This window comes from Fundulus heteroclitus, chromosome 1 (assembly GCF_011125445.2).
Source record: "Fundulus heteroclitus isolate FHET01 chromosome 1, MU-UCD_Fhet_4.1, whole genome shotgun sequence".
NCBI lineage: Eukaryota > Metazoa > Chordata > Actinopteri > Cyprinodontiformes > Fundulidae > Fundulus > Fundulus heteroclitus.
The window spans coordinates 29,305,441-29,325,006 of record NC_046361.1 but is presented as its reverse complement, the minus strand read 5'-3'; the positions used below and the strand labels follow the sequence as shown (position 1 = coordinate 29,325,006).

At 39.5% G+C, this 19,566-nt stretch overlaps 2 protein-coding genes across 4 annotated transcripts in view; one reads left to right on the top strand and one right to left on the bottom strand.

The window, feature by feature from the left end:
• The window catches only part of scube3 (signal peptide, CUB domain, EGF-like 3), a 138,625-nt gene extending 130,107 nt beyond the window's left edge, over positions 1-8,518 (top strand). For both annotated transcript variants that reach the window (XM_012865917.3, XM_012865916.3), the window contains 12 exons: positions 349-465; positions 555-650; positions 773-889; positions 1,923-2,084; positions 2,177-2,380; positions 2,459-2,620; positions 2,706-2,873; positions 3,966-4,127; positions 4,207-4,404; positions 4,495-4,647; positions 6,004-6,083; positions 6,726-8,518. In XM_012865917.3, the coding sequence (XP_012721371.2) occupies positions 349-465; positions 555-650; positions 773-889; positions 1,923-2,084; positions 2,177-2,380; positions 2,459-2,620; positions 2,706-2,873; positions 3,966-4,127; positions 4,207-4,404; positions 4,495-4,647; positions 6,004-6,083; positions 6,726-6,878 (1,772 nt within the window). In that variant the 3' untranslated portion in view covers positions 6,879-8,518. The remainder of the gene's footprint in view (positions 1-348; positions 466-554; positions 651-772; positions 890-1,922; positions 2,085-2,176; positions 2,381-2,458; positions 2,621-2,705; positions 2,874-3,965; positions 4,128-4,206; positions 4,405-4,494; positions 4,648-6,003; positions 6,084-6,725) is intronic.
• Positions 8,519-9,561: 1,043 nt separating this feature from the next.
• si:ch73-217n20.1 (complement receptor type 1) lies at positions 9,562-17,793 on the bottom strand. 2 transcript variants are annotated; one of them, XM_036140150.1, is made up of 11 exons: positions 17,653-17,793; positions 17,361-17,558; positions 16,216-16,315; positions 16,061-16,134; positions 14,664-14,891; positions 12,778-12,969; positions 11,714-11,810; positions 11,524-11,597; positions 11,273-11,449; positions 10,984-11,169; positions 9,562-9,774 (listed from the first exon to the last, which is right to left on the bottom strand). In XM_036140150.1, exons 1-11 carry the CDS (start codon positions 17,723-17,725, stop codon positions 9,758-9,760), a joined length of 1,416 nt encoding a protein of 471 aa, XP_035996043.1. In that variant the 5' UTR covers positions 17,726-17,793; the 3' UTR covers positions 9,562-9,757. The 2 variants fall into 2 exon arrangements, with proteins under 2 accessions (XP_035996043.1, XP_035996049.1); XM_036140156.1 differs by having other exon boundaries at positions 14,664-14,888.
• Positions 17,794-19,566: the final 1,773 nt, after the last annotated feature.

Below are 19,566 nucleotides of genomic sequence, written 5' to 3'. Positions count from 1 at the left end.
AGCTAACTAAAATATTGTCTATAACACGCCACGTCTTTGAAGTATTTGATCCCATCACGCCCAATGTAACTAAGCCTTTGGTTGGTTGTAGCAAATGTGCTGAAGGACTGAATATTTCTGAGATCACAATAGTCACTAAAAGTATGATTTAGGGTTCAGCTTGGATAAAATATTAGTTTTGTTATCGAACTAAGTGGATCTTTTGTAATTAGTTTTAATGCAAACTCCTGAACAATCTAGCATTTTGCTAATCTAACCTTTAGTGGGAGTCAAATCATTTCCGATGCAGCTGTAACAGCTGTTCATCGTGCATTTTGAAGCGTTTTACCTGTCGGATTTCCCTCTCAGAGCTGGTGAAATGTCCTCCTGGACTTGTGGCACCGAAGGCCACCCTGACCTGCAGCAAGACGGGCAAAAAGGAGAGCTGTTCTCTTACCTGTGCTTCCAAGGCCTACTATCTGGCCGGTAAGTCACCCTGAGTCAGAGCACAAATGCACAACAGCAAACCGGAAACATATCAGCTGCTTTTAATCGGGTGCTTTTAACTCTTTCAGGGACAAATAACAGCTACTCGGTCAGCTGCGGCATCCCGATTCTCACAGGAAAGCCCCCTGCCAGGATCAATTCCAGCATCATTCAAGGCTGCATAGGTTTGTTACCTGTCCATTGTTTTCATTTAAAATCAAAGTTATATGACGAGCTGACATGTGATTACTGGTAGCAGCATGATGCTTCAGTGTCCTCCCACCCACTAGGCTGTGTTTGTCTGTAGAGACTTTGGCGCCTCCAGTGAAACAGAAGGCTTCTTTCAAGATCAAAAATGCCAAATGTCACCTGCACCCGAAGCTGACCGGCAGGACCGAGGACAGGGGGCGGACCCTGGGACCAGGTCAGTCTTCGCTTATGTGTTGAACCGCACAGAGTGTCGTGTCTGAGGACATCTAGATCCACACTGCAAAAACAGACCTTAAAATAAGTAAAATGTTCTTAAAATTTTAGTTTTTTTTCCTTGAATTGAGCAGGTAAATTATATTATCTGCCAATGGAATGAGTATATTGAACCCTAAAATAAGATAATTAGACATCCTGCACATGAAATAAGACGATGGAGATGAGTTGTTCCTATTTTAAGTGCAAAAATCTTATTCCGTTGGCAGACCATCTTATTTACCCGCTCAAATCAAGAACAGATACACTCATTTTAAGAAAATTGTGCTTATTTTTAGTTCAGTTTTTGCAGTGCAGATTTTACCAAGCTGGGTGATTCACGATTAGAGCTTTGCAGATCCAGGGCCCCAATCACATACTAAAGTAAAGTTAATACAATCTATAGCGTGCCTGTGCTCTAAAAGGTTTGAGTTTTAAAGTGCAGTAAAGTAACACACCATTCACCTATATTACATGGTGTTCATTAGTTTTCTGATTGTGTCCCACTTATTTCACTTCCTAATGAAGTGGACTCTTCTAAGAAGCAGTTAAAAACTTTCTCTTTCCTAAACATTCCTTTCGTCGAATGTTTATTTTTATTGTGATTTTATCTTATTTTTCATATTATTTTTTATTTTTATTTTTTTTTGTACAGCTCTTAATAAATACTTTAATTACTTACTTACAAGTAGAGAATGTATCCAAACAGGAGTTTCTGCAGGACAGCCTTACAGTGCTGGGGTACTTTGGTTAGATAATGGACCGACTGCTACTTTAATAGCTTTACCTATTTGTTTCTAAAGATATATCTGACTCTCATACGACTAAAAGCCTTATTTTAAGTCATGTCTTGCTGATATTTTCAGCTGTTAGCTTAAATACGTTCTGCCACAAGCCCTATAGAAAGTGTCTCCTAATCAGAAGATCGGATAGCTTGATTGTACGTGAACGCTGTGTGGCGCTGCTTCACGGTGTGTAATAACATGTCTCTGCAGGAGGGGGGCAGCCTTGCAGCAACTGCCAGGTGACATTCGTTAACCTCACATGCGACTCCTCCAAGAAAGCTAAAGGACGACACGCTCGCAATCCCTCCAACAAAGGAGTAACGCGCATCACCTTGGAGCTGGAAGCCGAGGTCAAACCCGGAGACACCACAGGTAAGCCGTCTCCGTGTTTGAGCTCGGCACGTGGCGGCGCAGACCGCCGTCGGTTTGAGTCACAAGTCCCTTTTTAATTGCTTCCTGGCCAGGAAGCTGCAACTTGAGCTGTCTGCGGCAGCGCATGGAGAAGCAGGTGAAAACGTACATCAAGGCTCTGAAGAAGTCCATCAACCAAGAGCGCTTTCTGATCCGTGTTGCCGGTTTGGAGTACGAGGTGGCCCAGAAGCTTCCTCAGGCGGCGCCCGTTCAGGACCACTGTGCCCCCGGCTGGGAGAGGGTCAATGGCAGATGTGGTAAGACTGGATCAGGCGCTTTTGGCTAACTCTCTTTAAAGGCTGACGCTTCTCTCAGCTCTGTTTGTTGTTTTCCAGTAATGTGTCTGCCTGGGTCCTACTACCACGGGGGACAGGAACGCTGTGTCCAGTGTCCACCCGGCACTTTCCAGGAGAAAGAGGGGCAGCTGGCCTGCGACCTCTGCCCTGGCAGCGACGGCCACGGGCCTGTTGGAGCTCGAAACATCTCCTCCTGTGCAGGTAAGTCAGACCGAGCGTCCATCGCTGATGCAGCTAATAGAAATGTCCTAACGATCCTGTTCTGTGGTTTCTGAAACAAACCCAGGCCAGTGCCCAACGGGTTACTTTTCCAGCGATGGCTTCAAACCCTGCCAGCCGTGTCCTCAGGGAACCTACCAGTCAGACCTGGGAAGGACGCTCTGTTTCCCCTGTGGTGGAGGACTGGGCACCAAGCGGGAAGGTGCCAGCTCCTTTCACGACTGTGAAGTCAAAGGTCAGATATTCTGAAGAAAATATCGCACATATTGTATTTGACTCAACTAACTAGACCCGTTTACCATTTTTATATATTTACCCTGGGAGGACCTAAACTGGTGCTACAATAAAAACTCATGTTCAGACACTCTTCATCCAGTCAGGCTGAACTTGAGCTATTTATTTATTTATTTTTATTTATTTTTTTAAAGGGAAGATATTTCTGTTTTTAAGCTGTTGGTGACATATCACAGAAGACTAGCAGCTATACGTTCCTGCAAAAATATTGAATCAGACAAAAAGAAAGCTTATTACACTGCAAAAACGGAACTAAAAGTAAGTGAAATCTTCTGGAAATGAGTGTATTTCTCCTTGATTTTAGCATGTAAATAAGATTATCAGCCAATGGAACGAGTATTTTTACCCTTAGAATAAGATAATTAGATATATTGTACTTGAAATAAGACGATGGAGATGAGTTGTGCCTATTTTAAGTGCAAATATCTTATTTACTGAAAGATAATTTAAACATGCCTGCTCAAATCAAGGACAAATACACTAATTTCAAGAAGATTTTACTCGCTTTTCAGTTCCCTTTTTGCAGTGTACAAATTTAAGGTACAATTTTGCATTTCATTGGTAAAACAACTTAACCTATGTATTATTTACCCCACAATTATGTACTATTATGTCGGTCTGTCCATTTAAACCCCATGAAAGTAAATTCAGATTTGAAGTATAATTTAAAAAAATACAAAAATAAGCTACACTGCAAAAACGGAACTAAAAATAAGTAAAATGTTCTTAAAATGAATGCATTTTTCCTTGATTTGAGCAGGTAAATAAGATGATCTGCCAGTAGAATAAGATTTTTGCACTTAAAATATGATCAATTCATCTCCATCATCTTATTTTAAGTGCAGTATATCTAATTATTATTATTATTATTTTAGGGGTCAAAATACTCATTCCATTGGCAGATAATCTTATTTACCTGCTAAAATCTAGGACAAAAACACTCATTTTAAGAACATTTTACTTATTTTTAGATCCGTTTTTGCAGTGTAAACAGAGAAGACTGAAATTTAAAAACGTCCACTCCCCCCTGCAGTCCAGTGTTCTCCAGGTCATTACTACAACACCACCGTCCACCGCTGCATTCGCTGCCCAGTGGGGACCTATCAGACAGAGTTCAGGCAGAACTACTGCATCACCTGTCCGGGAAACACCACCACCGACTTTGACGGAGCCACGAGCGTCTCGCAGTGCAAAAGTGAGCTGGAGCGACGGTGCACAACGTCTTCATCCTGTTTTTATCCTGACCTAACCTGGCCCCGCTCCCGTTTGTCCAGACAGGCAATGTGGTGGTGAGATGGGCGAGTTAATGGGTTACATCGAGTCGCCGAACTATCCGGGTAACTACCCCGCCAACGTGGAGTGTATCTGGAACATCAACCCCCCGAGCAAGCGCAAGATCCTGATCGTGGTGCCGGAGATTTTCCTCCCCTCGGAAGACGAGTGCGGAGATGTTCTCGTTATGAGGAAGAACTGTAAGTTTTCCCTTTTAATCTCTCTCTTAACGTAAATAGGTCACAATACGGGAAAGGATTACGAACGTGATTTATCTGTGCTTGTGCAAGGGTCAGCTACATCCATCACCACCTACGAGACCTGTCAGACGTACGAGCGGCCCATCGCCTTCACAGCCCGCTCCAGACGTCTGTGGATCAACTTCAAGTCTAATGAGGCCAACAGCGCCAGAGGTTTTCAGATTCCCTATGTGACTTATGATGGTATGTGGCTTCCCAATTCATCTTAGACAGTTGAAGCGTCATATCCAGTTAAGCCCAAATCCATTCATAGCCCTGGGAGATTAAAGTTAAATGCATTTTTTTATTTTTTTTATTTGGCAAACATCTTCTGATTTGAATCAACACACGTTTAAAACTGGCCCATCCAGATTGTGGATTTAAATATGATGACTAATCTGTGGAGAGAGCTAGAGATTAGGGTGAGGGTGATGGCAAGGAGGCCTTCAAACCTCAAAGACAGCACTCTGAATTGTCTTGTTACTGAGAAGTGCTAAATAAGTAAACTTAACCTGCCTTGGAAGTCAAAGATGAATAGCTAAAATAGCGATGGAGACATCCAAAACATTCGAGCTTGTGATAAGTTTGATTGCTGTGATGCCAAAAAAAAAAAATTCCACTGATTATTAGATAAATATTTTGAATGGCATTTTTATTTATTTTTTTCATTTTTGTGGCACTCGTGGCCTTTATTTGAAAGTAAGCATACAGGAAATGATGTCTGGACTCAAACCTGGGAGGACTAAGGTCTCTGTACATCAGCCACAGACACTACTGCTGCACCAACACCATCCCCAACTGCATGTCATTTTCTAAGTATCAATAAAAAACACTTTTTGTTGGTATTAGATTCAGTCATTTTACACATTTACATTTATTTTTGAGAGACACTCATCTAATTCCTCGTCAGAAATAAAGTTCCCGGTTGAATGAAAATAATTTAATGTCTAATCTGCCGTTGGGTATGAATAATTTTAGGCCCGGCTCTAAATGAGCTCAGTCGTCTTCAGTCTCGAGGAGAATCTGTGTTTATATTGAAGCATAAAATGCAGAAGTTTGCGCCGCCTAATTTTACAAATGCTTACAATGTTGTTGTTTTTATTCGCTCTCAACCTTTCAAGTCATTGTGTTGCTTTTTATGGGCCGTGCAGTCTGTAAACAACTCCTCAAAATCCTGTGTCAGTTCCAATGTTTTCTGAATAATATTTCTGTTTTCTCATTGATCTGGTTGGTTAATATAATTAAATCAGTTAATTGATTCATTCTTAAAAGAGAGATGCTAACCAGTGGAAATGTACTATTTACAGCAGTGCAACGGAATAAGGCGTGTTGGATGTGATTCACTTTATGGTCAGCACATAACTTTTGTGGTTCATAGTAGCGTTTCCCACCAGACAATGGTAACATGCGTCAAAGGGAGCTTTCTGACTTGTAAGGATTTGCCTCTGGATTTTATTATTTAAACAGCTAACCTTTTTACTTAAATATGCACGAGGTGCCGGTTGCATTGCACAGGTCGCTTTGCATTATTGATCTTTTGTGTTGCCGCTGTGATTTCAGAGGACTACGAGCAGCTCGTTGAAGACATTGTGCGGGACGGAAGACTCTACGCTTCAGAAAACCACCAAGAAATCCTGAAGGTCGGAGGCCTTTTAAAAAAAATAATAAAAAAAGATGTAATTTGTGTTTATATGATACAGTCAGGATGATTCAGTGGAGTTGGGAGGTGTTCAGTAAAGTGGTATTAATCCCCCCCCCCCCATAAAAAAACTGTTCTCTGTGAACATGAGTTAAAAGATGTTTAAAAAAAATTACATACATGTTACTAGCTGTGTCATTTTCTAAAGTGCCTTCCAAAAACATTCCTCCTTTTTTTTTGCATTGCCGTCACAATTTTCTTTGAATTTTATTAGTTTATTATATGACAGACAAACTCACAGTAGGGAATTATTTTAAAATAGAAGGAATCTTTAGTTTCAAATAGAAATCCAAAAGTCAGCACTTCATATAAACTCCATTTGCTCAGCTGGACAAAGATTGTATGGGAGCCTTGACAAAGAATCTCGGGAGTAAAAGGCAGTTGAATAGAAATGCATGCATCACTTTTTAGTTGTATTGTAAAAATATTTATACATTTCACATTTATGCACTAAATTGTGTTGTTTTAATCACAGAATTAGTCAAACACTTTCTTAAGCACTGTGGTATTAGGACAGTTTGAATGAATTATGGCAAAAAAAATGAGTGTTTGACTCCTGATTTTATTTCTTTTATTTTTGCAGGATAAAAAACTGATTAAGACTCTTTTCGACGTGCTAGCCAACCCAAACCACTACTTTAAGTACACCACTCGGGAGTCCAACGAGATGCTTCCACGCTCCTTCATACGCCTCATAAGCAGCAAAGTGTCGGCCTTCCTGCGGCCATACAAGTAATACCCGGCAGCTGCTGAGGCTCCGGATTGCGACACCCACCCCGACCCGCCCCTCGCCCTCTCCCGACATTTCCCCGCCACCTTTCAGGCCGCAGCTCTTCCAGGACTCGTCGACACAAACCCCATTAGACACGTCACTCAGCAGACCTGAGAAACGCCCAACAATTCGGAACCGCGTTAGGTTTATTCTGTCCTCTGTCTCCAGGTCTGCATTCCTGCGCTCTAGCGTTTAGCGGGAATGTTAAGTGTGTGGTTTCTGTTGTGTTGTGCAATGGAACCACGTGTAAGGAGAAAAAAAAGAGAAAAAAAAAAAGAAGAAGCCTATTTCAGACAGTAGGAGTGACATTTTGTGTGTGCGGTTTGAGCCTGATAGAGCTTGTTATTGTGTTTGCTCCAGCTCCTACCATTAAGTGTGATTGTGTTGTGTAAAAGTGTTGCGTAACTCTGGTCCCATCTTTGGTGTCTGAGCGCTGTCCTCGAGGAGGAGCGGTCGCTTAAATCCTGCGTTCTCCAGCTCCTTTGAAGCCCGGCTGTATTTTTGAGCTCTTAGAGCCAATTTTCAACTGTTAAAACAGTTCATCCGTGTTTTTGCTCCTTCAGTTTTTTTTAAGACTGCACCCGTGTTTCCCAAACCTCCGGGTTATTCCTTCTGATTGTTCTTTTTGTTTTGTTTTTTTTACCCCAAGCCAGCTACAAAGCAAACACAAATGTGTGGTTTGTCATTCCATGGAACCAAGCGGACATTCGGGAGATAAATGATGGGGAGAGATTGGATGTTGTGATGTCTGGTGGAAACATGTTTCAGAGTGAGAGTAATGTCTCTGTGGGACATTATGTTTGCTGCTTCTTTTTTTTTTTTAAAAAAAAGGTCACTTTAATTCTTCAGTCTCATTGTCTTTCTCATGTACTCTTTATACTATTCTGTAGGATTCAAACTAAAGGGAAGCTCAGAATCCGTAATTTTTTTTTTTATTTTTTTTTTACATCCATTAAGTTGATAATCTCTCGTTAATTGTCTGTGGATTTACGGTTATCTTGTGTGTTTTTGTTTTGGTCTTGTAAATAGTGAAAATAAAACTAGACGAGGGTTGAAATTTCTATTCCTGATTCTTAGCCCCGCCCCCCTTCATCTCTTCCCAGATCCAATTGTTTCTCTGCCCCTGAGGTCCTGCAAGTCTCAAATCCAAAGACACCCAACACTCCCCCCGCCCCCCCACTCACTCTGTATCCTGTCCCAATGAAGACAGCTCTTCCAAAGACCGCTCACATGGGGCGGTTAGAGTAGTTGCGTGCACTAGATGTGGAACCAACCGTCCTGTTTTTATTAAAGTGCAATGAAGAAAAGAAAAAAAAAAGCCCTGTTGTGACCCACAAGGAAAACTTCAAAATGTGTTTTGGGCTGTGAAGACTCCTTGCATTAAAACTATTTTATCATTTATTTAGATTTAAATGAATTTCTAGTTTTGGGGGGGAAAAAGTTGGTGGAAAAGGAAAATATTCATTGTGTGCCAGAAAAAAAAAAAAAAAGATAAGAATGACTAAACAGGGTAAAATAATTTAAATTGTAGAGAAAATCTACCATTTCTGACTTTAATTAGCCTTTTTGGGAAATCTGCTCATTTGCCTTTTTTTTTTTTTTTTTTTTTTTTTTAAAAAAAAAGGAGAATATAAGCCAGATTTGGCTGGTACTGTACACAGGATTCCTGTAGGTTTTCGTTTCAAAATGTCACTTTTACAGACTGCCAGATTTTTAATTGGCTCAATTTAAGTATAAATAGAAAAGTTCATTATGGATTAATGGCAGATGCTTCTATTGTCGATAGATGGAGAGAATTGGGTACAACTTTCAGACAATGTGACAACACACAGATTTGGGGGTGGGTGGGTCATTAAATGTTAGACTTTTCATGACTTGGCACTTCCTGGTTTTATCCCAAGATAAGAGGCTATTCCCCTCAGTCAGCATCACTTTAGTCAAGCAGGTAATGAATGAATGAATGAATGGTTAGTCAACAAGTGAGCATGAAGATCCCCTCCATTGACCAGGACGTTCATAATGAGAATGAAAACTTGCCCTCCTGTGTGGACGCATCGTTTCCTGTTCTGTACATAAAAATCCGTTTGGACACTATATCCTATGGACCATACTGGATGACACAAAGGGAATATGCCCTCACTGCCGAATGTGAGGGCATGCTTATATCCGTTTATAATTCCTTCTATACACATTTAACGTCTACAGCTGACATAGTTTCTCATCATGTTCTCATGTGACCGGCGTGCGCCCCGTCTCTTTCCACCAGAACAAGCTTCTTTCCTGCATCCTGTTATTGTTGTTGGTTTTATTGAGGTGTTGCCTTTTAAAGCAAGAGTTTGCTATGATGTATTGGAGTTTGATGATATTTGCACTTGAAATGTTATTGCTCATGTAAAGAAAATGTCTGGTTTTTGTATTGTCTTTTCAAATGAATGCAATTGGTGTTCCTTTTTTGTTTCCTTGTAGCTTGTTTGTTCATGAGACGCTCACTCACCGTTTAGTCTATAGAGATGATGCATTATAAGCCGTTTGGAGAAAAAGAAGGACAAAAAAAAAAAAAAAAACTTTGTACAGAGGGGGAACCAAACAGGTTCACGCTTGTTACTGCCCAAGACACTTATTAAAAATAAACATACTGTACTTCAGCTTCTGTTTCAACGTATTTAATGTCGTTATGATTGTACACGGGAGCAAAATAATTAAACAGTGCATTATTAAAGGTTGCTCTTACTTACGAAAGCATTGCTTTCAAAATAATTATTGTAAGAGAAAATGTTCTTATTGTTAGTAATGAATGAGACAAATTGCATTAAATATTGCAATATCCAGCTTTTGGCAGCAAATTAGCCCCTCCAGGTTCCTGTAACATAAAATAAATTGAAGGCATTATTGCAAAATAGTCTAAATCCTGTCAGGATACAGTTGGAATTCAATAAAGTAGAATATCATTGGGGGGAAAATTTTTTATATATATATATATATATATATATATATATATATATATATATATATATATATATATATATATATATATATATATATATATATATATATATATATATACACACACCTTTCTGGAGAGACACCATTTAATGCTTATCTGAATGTTGCCCGTCTAATCTTTTCTGAATCCTTTTCAGTAGTTCTGCTGTATAATCTGTATCATCTGACCCAATCTGTATAATATGATTGAATTTGACTTTGTAAAGCGCCTTGAGATGACATGTTTAATGAATTGGCGCTATATTGAATTGAATAGTTAGGTTTAAGTTTTGCTTCCATCTTATTACATTAATGGGATCGCTAATAGTTTAAAACTTTTTTGCAATTGGAGGAGCCCTGAAATAATTTAACCTGTTCAGAAGGAGATATTTAAGACTTGAGGCAGATGAAACCAATTAAACGCATTTAACCAAACTGATGGGATTCTTCGTGCATGCCGACACCACCGTCCCACTATGTGCAAGCTACATTTGTCAACCAATCCCGTCGCCCTAAACTTCCCTCTGCTGACAAGTTTTAGGTTGATGCTGAATTAATTTTTCTGCAGGATTTTGGCACCTGCCAACATACCAAAATCTGGTTTAGTGAAGGTGGCTTCTCTGCGCTTCACTGGCCAGCAAACTCACCCGACCTAAACCTAAAGCAGAATCTACAGAGTATTGTTAAGAGGAAGATGAGGCTCCAGAGCCAACAATGCAGACGACCCCTATTAAAGCAAACGGGGATTCCTTAACACCTCAACAGAGTTGGAGGCTGATCGCCTCCGTGCCAAGCAGTATAAATGCACCAATTCATTCAACAGGATCAGGATAAATCTTTTTTTAATTAGTCTCATCTAATTTTTTCTTCTTAAAAACTGGATTTTTTGGGGGGTTATTAGCTGCAACCCATAATCAAAAGTACCATAAATAAATGCTTGAAACACATCATTCTGCGTGCAATGAACCATTAGCCATGTTTTGAAAATTAAAGAAAATATTTGAGAAAAACACAAAATATTTGTTAATTATATTGTAATTATTACAAGGCATCTTGAAGTTAGTAATTTCACACAACAAGTACTTACTAGGATGACACTGGGGGAGGCTCGGCCACCACCGGCCCTCCATGCTACAGGTGATGCGTCTCGATCCAGCAAGAGCATAGCCGCGTCTGCATCTGAACGAATCGATCGTCTCCATAGGCTGATAGGTCCGCTTGTGGGAGTTAATCCAGTAGGCGTTGGGAACATTTGGCGGCGGACACGTTATAACTGTGAGAGGAAACCTTTATTTTAGTTTTAGCCTTTAAGCATTGGGACCAGCCTGCAGAAATGTGTATAAAACTGTGGGGTAGGTCATGGTGAGATTAAATACCTCTGCACTGTGGAGGAGATGAGCTCCACGTGCCGTTCTTGGTGCAAACTATCTCTCTCGGCCCCACGAGGCTTCCCACTTGGCACTGATAGAGTATCACATTCCTGTATGTGTACGGCCCCTGCTCGTAATTTCTCCTGACGGCGTTCGTCTCAGTCGGCTCCGGACATTCGACGGCTGCGGGACATGCAACAGTTCTGGGATCGCTGAAAGCATTGGCAAACACCCCGGTACCCAACGGATGACCTCACCTTCGCAGACGGGAAGACGACCGTCCCAGCCGTTGCTCAAGCAGCGCCTCGTGGCCCGTCCTACGAGTATGTACCTGATGTCCGAACAAACAAATTCACATCGTTGGGGACAGCAAATCCAAATGTGTTAAAAAAAAAAAAAAAAAAAAAAAACAGAAAAGAAAACAGCTTGTTAAAGAGCCAGTCTTACCCCTCGTCACACACGGCTGTGGCTGTGTCTCCAAACTCTACGCCAGTGTAAACAAACTGTCCGTTTGAAATCTCTCCTGCGTGGCCACACAGCTTTCCTTTTGACACAACAGAACACATTAAAGATGTTACGAAGGATTTAAGTGATTGTGAGCAAACAGCGCCCTGCAAAAGTAATCACACCCCATGAACCTATACATTTTTAGCCACGTTGTGACAAATGTTGATGTGCGTTTGTCTGATTAGGCAGGTGTGACCTCGGATTGGGTGCATGACAAACTTGCTGATTGATTTCCTTCTAAGATCAGTTTCCTTCTAAGTAAAAAGAAGGCCCAAAACTTTAGCCCTGAATTCCCCAATAAGTGTCAGAGCTGTTGCTGAATGCTCATTGCTGTAGAAAGCAATATTTTATTAATAAGTAAATCCCACCAGTGTAATGATTCTCAAACACAAAACGAGAAAAAAAAAGCTCAAACTGAGGAAATTTCATGTTTATGGATCATAATTATAAACTGAAATGTCGACATCTATGAAATCTTTCGCTTCATTTCCAGTTATGCATTTCAGCCAATTAGCTGTCAAAACACTTTTTTTTTACCCCTTCTGTACTTTTCTTCAAATTTACAATATTAATCAAGCCTTTCAAAGAGCTACATAACTGGAAGTCGCTTTACAATTTTAGCTCGTATGGAGAGAAAACAGACAAACAGTTTTCTGTCACATCTGAATAATAATAATAATAATAATAATAATAATAATAATAATAATAATAATAAAACTTTATTTATCTCACAATGGAGAAATTCACTTCTGCATCTTAACCCATCCCCTTGGGGAGCAATTGGGGGTTAAGGGTCTTGCTCAGACCCAGAATGGCAGCTTGTGGGAGTTGAACTCAGAACCTCTGGGACTAAAGCGCTGTGCTCTAACCACTAGGCCACCACTCCCCTAAGGATGTGATCCTTTAATACTTAAAGCACTCTGCAAGCATTCATAGGACTTTACACACACACACACACACACACACACACACACACACAAAAAAGACTTTGAAAACTTTCCTACGTTCACATCTTAGCCTGAGGGGCGTCCATCTTCCATTGTCACACATGCGAGTCCTGCTGCCACCCGCTGCAGTATATCCCACATTACAGCTGTAGTGGACTTTGTCGCCAGAGGAAAATGTCGTCATAGTGATGTACTTGTCTGCAAGGTTGGCGTTGGAGCTGCTGGCAGCGAGCGGTGCATCACATCCACCTGCAGTGTGTTTCACAAGGAAGAGGTGGGGAGTGGTAGAGCCATAGAACAAAAGTACATCCTCACCAGCATATTGCATACCGGGACATAAAGAGGATCTAACGTTCACGGGCGGGATTGTTTAAATGTAACTTCTGGTGCACAAAAACACAATGGATGGATAATGGGTCATCAACAAGTGTTACCACCTCTAGAAAAGTATAATAAATGTTAAGTTTGCAAAGTTGCATGTGTCATACGATCTCTGGAACAATCCTCATTGGACAGGTGGGACTAAAGGAGAGAAATTTTAGCAAAAACCAAACATATGGCATCTGCAAAAAACAAAAAGATAAAAAAAACACTTCATATCAACTATCAAGCTCGTTTTGCTGCCACAGGATCTGGTGCACCTCGCAGTCACTGACTAAACCACAGACAACTCTGTATACCACAGTGTTCTAGAGTTAAATCTAGCTGGGACTGCATGACCCTAAGAACAGAATAAATTATGAGAAAAGTGTTGAATAATGTGATAATATCCACATTTTCCACACTCTTCTGGTGTTCACAGAAACCCATGTCAAGTCTCTACATTAAGGGCAGTGAAACGCCAGCAGTTGGCCACTATTTTAGCAATATTCATACATCCAAATTCCTTAAATGCAGATGTTAAGTCTTGTGACCACAGGTATATGTAGTCAAGCACCAAGTGATACTGACTGCTTCTACAAACATTTTGTGAAAGGGTCCCTCTCAGAAGGCTTAGTCAATTCTGGTATTTTACTGTGACAAGAAGCCTCCTGTGTAATAAGCCAAGCCATCACATTTCCCTAAATAATCAACAAGTTTGCAATAATTAAAAGGAGAGACTGAAACAGGCCTTCTTGTTCAAGAAACGCATCTAACCTTACAAACATGTAGAAAAAGGGTCAAATATTCACATAAACAGTCCCAAACCTAGTCGAAAGCCTTTTCAGAGGAGTTAAAGCCGGTATGGCTGTATAAAGTCGACCAACGCCACACTAAAACCAATGGATTAAGTCATCCCGTTGAAATTAGTTGTAATTGGTTTTATTGCGTTTAATCTTCTGGCATTGTTGTGTCATTTAATAAATGTTTTCTTTTGATGTCTGTTGATAGATTGCAGTTATGTGCAGCACATTGTTTCAGCTGCGGTTGTTTTAAAGCGCTTTATAAATAAAGCTGGTATGGTATGAAGTCAGATGAGTGATTAAAAAAGCAGAGCATGAAAGCATTGCCCTTGAAGTGCAAACGCTGTAAATATTGCATCTTCACACTCCTATGCATTTGTGATATTACATACTTTGATGTTGCAATGACGTAAGGTTTCATATACTGTGCAGCTCTACATACGAGGTATCTGTCAAACAGCTAAAGTTTGGCCAATATTTGATGTAAACAATGTATAAAGAACAAGCTTCCTCTCCATTTAAATTATATCTTGTAATTCGTTTGCGGTTTTGTACACTGGAGATTATATTCAAATCATTTTAGAGGCTGGTAAAACCAATACACTGATATTATAACGCGATAAACACACAAGAATCAAAACAGGGTTACTTTGTGTTTAACCAAGATAAACTGTTGGTGTAGATCTGTCAATGAATAGGAATGATTGTGGCAAATAGCAAAAAACTAATAATAATAATAATAATAATCCTGACTGGCTAAGCAGAAGCATACATGCTTACTTGGTTTGTTCGATGACTCTTTAGCTTCATCAGGGGACGGTATACACCGGGGGGGTTCCGGCTGCCACTGGCCATTGGCCCCACAGGTGATCTGCTGCGCTCCATCCAGCTGGAAACCGGGCTTACAGGTGAAGGTTATCGTTTCTCCGAGACGGTGAACAGAAACGTCTCCGCTTCTTGTCACAGAGCCGTTCACGGCTGGACTGGAGCAGGTGATTTCTTTCTCTGCTGAGACAGGTATTAAACTGGGAATGAATTTTCTCAGGTTACCACCCTAGATGTCAATGTACTTTACTGTGATTTTATGTAGTAGACCAACAAAAAGCAGTTTTGATGTCTGCTTTCTCCTCTCCTTGACTTATGGTAAACTAGAGATGGGTATTCCTTGGGGCTTTCAGATTGCCCCTCTTTTACAAAAGTCACAATGAACAATTGTCTTGCTGACAGTCTCCCACCTGAGCTGTGGATCTCTGCAGCTCCTCCAGAGTTACCACAGGACTCTTTGCTGCTTCTAAATAATATTCCTCTCATCCAACCTATCAGTTTACATGGAGGGCCCTATCTTGGAAGATATGCAATTGTGCTGAACTTTTTCCACTTCTAGATGGTCTGAACTGAATTGGTCGAGAGGCACAAAGCGTAGCATATCTCTTTGCAACAAATTCCACTTTGCACCTCTTCACAGCTGCATCCCTGGCTTGTCTGGCATGTTTCTTCATCTTCATGATGCTGCGTCTTCACCTTTCCTCTCCAACAAACCCTCAGAGCTTCATGCAACAACTGTATTCATGCAAAGATTAAATGACACTGAGTTTTACACGATTGGGGACCAGTTAGGGTAATTGGTGGCACTGGATTTTATTTACGGGCATCAGAATAGGCGGGGGTGAATACAAATGTACTCCATGCTTTTCAGTTAATTTGAAGAGGAAAAAAAAATTAAACCATGTATTAATTTCCTTCCACTTTAAAATCATGTCTCATTGTGCTCGTCTGCCACATAAAAACTACAATACAGTTTGTGGTTGTGACATGACAAGATTTTAAAAAGGATAAAAAGAGTGAATACATTTAAAGGCATTTGCGTTTTCACATAAAACCCGTTAAGGTGACTTTGGATGGAAAACATGTGGCGCAAGTAATGAAGTTATACTTTAAGAAATATACAATCCATACAGCACCGGATGCATGCATGATTGAATAGCTAGTGAGTTCACAAAGGTATTACAGACATGGAAAATATGCATAAAAAGATTAAGGGATTAGATTACATGGCATCATTTTACGTCATGTCAGAGCTTAAGTGGATTTTTATTAAGACCGTCCACTCAACCTTACCTTTCCTCCTGTTGCAACAACAGTGTGTCACTTTATAATGCGATCAAACCCTCAGTTACCTTCACATGATGGGAATTCTCCGGTCCATCCAGACTTCTTGCATATCATGTAGTTCATTCCCTTCACAACATAGCTGTCAACATGGAGATACAGTTAAATATCTACAGCCCATTGTCTCAATATTATAAAATGCGTTCATTAACGTAAAGCTTACCCCTCGTTGCATTCGGCATAAACTTTCTCCCCAACAAATGTTTGCCCTTCATAACGAAAGTTCCCATTGGGGAGATCTCCGGCATTCCCACATGATATCTCTGCCAGGGGTTTATATGAAGAAAGAAAGGTGAGGCTGGCATTTCCAGGTTTAAAAAAAAAAAAAAAGGGTCTTCAGTATAGTTTAACAGAAATTACTGAGCACCGACAAAAGTGTGTAGAGTACGGAGTACGGCACTTAAAAATCACAAACTAAGATGTTTGTGGTCTTAGTGTGAATAAAATAAATAGACTGTATGTTTTGCAAGGCAGTATTCTGGGATTTTAGGCAGTTATACTCCTAAACTGAAGGGAAACTGCATATATTATATATCGAGTGATTTCACTGCATACAATTCAAGTTACTCAAGTAATTCTAAGATGAATGACTATAAGGATGTGAACTCTTCACCTGAAAAAAATCTGTTTAACATTTAAAATGTCAAAATCTTTTTATTTTAGATTAAAGTTGATTTATCATAATGCTATTTTATTTAAAAGACTCTGGAAGAAGTATATATAACTCCTTTTTGTTTAGATCATACAAGTAAAAAAAGTCTTTAAAAACTTCTGTTGATATTTGAAGTACATGTGTTTGTTTTAAGGCTCTTGGTCATATTTGATAAATCAGAAGATGCATTCTGATGACACTCATTTTTCACATTAAAAGTTTGAAAGGATAAAAGCCTTTAAGCATACTTTTCATCAAGCCCACATTTTAGTGGTCAGATGTAATATTCTAATCTCAAATGTGGTTTTTTTGTTGTTTTTTTTTTGCCATATAAAAGAGTAGACGAACCAAGACAAAAATCACCATAACTAAACAATAATTAAATACTTGAAAACCAACCGTGTGTAATTAATATATGGCTCAATTAACTGAGTTGCTGAAATAAATTAACTTGTCAACATTTTAATTTTAATTGGCCAGGACAAAAAAAAAAAAAAACATTTCCAATATGCCCAGCAGAGGGCGACAAAGCGCTTATAGAAAATAATCAAAATCTGCGTCTCTTGATAAACGTTTAATTATGTGTGATTTAATAAAAGAAAAAAAAGGAGAAAAAAAATTTAAAACAGCAACACCTGATAATATTTCACTCTTACTTTCGCATTTTAGCGTCAATTTGCTCCACTTCCCATCCCGACACTCCACAGATCTGCTCCCCCGGAATGGAGTGAAGTCCTCGGCGCAGCTGTAATACACCTTCTGCCCGCTGCTGAACTTCTGCCTGGAGGTGAATTTCTTATCCAGTCGGGTGTGCGGGTACTCCGGCGGAGCGGAGCATTCCTGTGCCTCTTGAGCTGTTTGTTTGGTCCATAAAGAAAAACAAAGATGATTTGTAAAGACACCCATGACAATATAAAACCGTTTTGATCCATTCAATTTTAAGCCTACCTGTAGCTAAAAAAGCGAAGGATAAAAGAACAATGGTCCCAGCGGCGGTCCTCATGTTTGTCCTCCTGCGCATAAAGAAGTGGTGAAAAGCAAACAGGGGAGGTCCAGATGGAGAGATTTATAAAGGAAGGGTGGCACTGCCCTCCTGGAGGCAATGCTTCCAGGAAAAAAAAAAAAAAAAAAATCAGATACAAGAAGACACTGGGAGCTATGGACGGGAAACGTTTTGTTTTATTTATTTATTACAAACGCAATTAGATCCATTGTTGTATAAAACGTGCCATTAATACATTTTAATATGTTTGAAAGTGTGAAAATGCACGTTAAAAATCATTTTATTTGGCCTTTTTAATAAACGTGGGCGGCTACTTGACGGGCCCAATTAAACCCCAGTGAAATCCCAGACAGCTGTGTGAAATCCATTTACAAGTAGTGCAAAGCCACAGTCTGACGAGGAGACTTCACATTTTAAAAAAACTAACTAACTAAACAGTGACAATTACAAATTTAAAGCACGTAACCATATTTTATAATGGTTGTGGTCTAAAAATGTGTCACATCATGTCACCAGTGATAGTGGGTGACAGTCTGGACTACCGGGAGCCAATCACTTCTAACAGAGACAGAACTCAAGAATCATTCAGATTGTTTTTGCATATGTGTGTGCATGTTGGTAGGCTATTTTTTTTAATCAATTTTCTTTCTCCAATTTCATGTAACAACTAATCTTGACTTGGTGGGTAAAGAGTAATTATGAACTTCTTTGCATGTCTGTCTTTTTTGTAACCAGGTTGAAAGACCAGTAAAGAAAGAAAAAAATGAACAAGCTAAATACAATTACCTTATTCATGGTGGGGACCTAAAGTTGTTTTAGATTTCTGTTGTTTAAGGTTTCATCATATCCCACAAATCTTCAGCAGAACCACTCGTATAGGGATTTAGACGTCTGCTGTCTCATTATCAAGTTTGTTGCATTTCAAACTAGCTAATGATATTCACACGCTAACAAATGTATAAAGTATCGCACCGTTAATCCACTCCGATTACAGGGTGTGTGAGGAGCCACTACTACTTTTAGAACCTTTTGGAATAAAATGTTTAATCTTATACAGTTTATTTATGTTTTTGTCATTTAATGTCACAGTGGCCATTATCCAATTACAGCTAAGCTGTAAGCAAATAAAACATGGAAAAGGTAAGTTATGTATACCATTATGGAAGAAAAGTCATCTTATTTGTGCAATCCTGGTAATAAAATATGAGAAATTGTCATGTTTTATGGTCAATAAGGATCCAAGGGTAGAAATCAACTGTGGCAAACAGCAGAGTAACTTTATAATATAACAACAAGCAGAACTTATAAGGGCCCGTCACAGGAAGAGCATGGAGCATAGGAAAAAAACAATGAAAACCAAGGAGTTTATGTACTGAGGTGTGGGTGGAGAATGACACTGGATCCTGTTGAACTAATTAGCAGAATGTGGAATAGGTGTGAGAGTAGAAACTAATTAGCAGAAAAAAAGACCGCTTAAAAGAAAACACCAAGAACAAGCTTAACACTAGACTATAAATTAAAATGCACAATCACAACACAAGAATAGGTAAGAAGCTAAACAAAGGAATGACCTAGTAAGACATTACCTAATCATAACGAAGAGTAAAGGGAGATGAACTGAGAAGGAAAACCCTAAATGACAAATTAGTGTTTAGAAACAATCAGAAAAAAAAGAAAAAAAGAAAACCGAAACACAAACACCAGTGGATCATGACAGAATAAGATCAAATAAATATTATGTATGACAGTAATGATTGCAGTTTCTGGTGGATCAAAATGACAGCGCATCAGAATTTTCATTCGTTTTATCCTCTTAGGCCACTCAAACTATTTCAACGTAACACTTCATTTGTATAGAT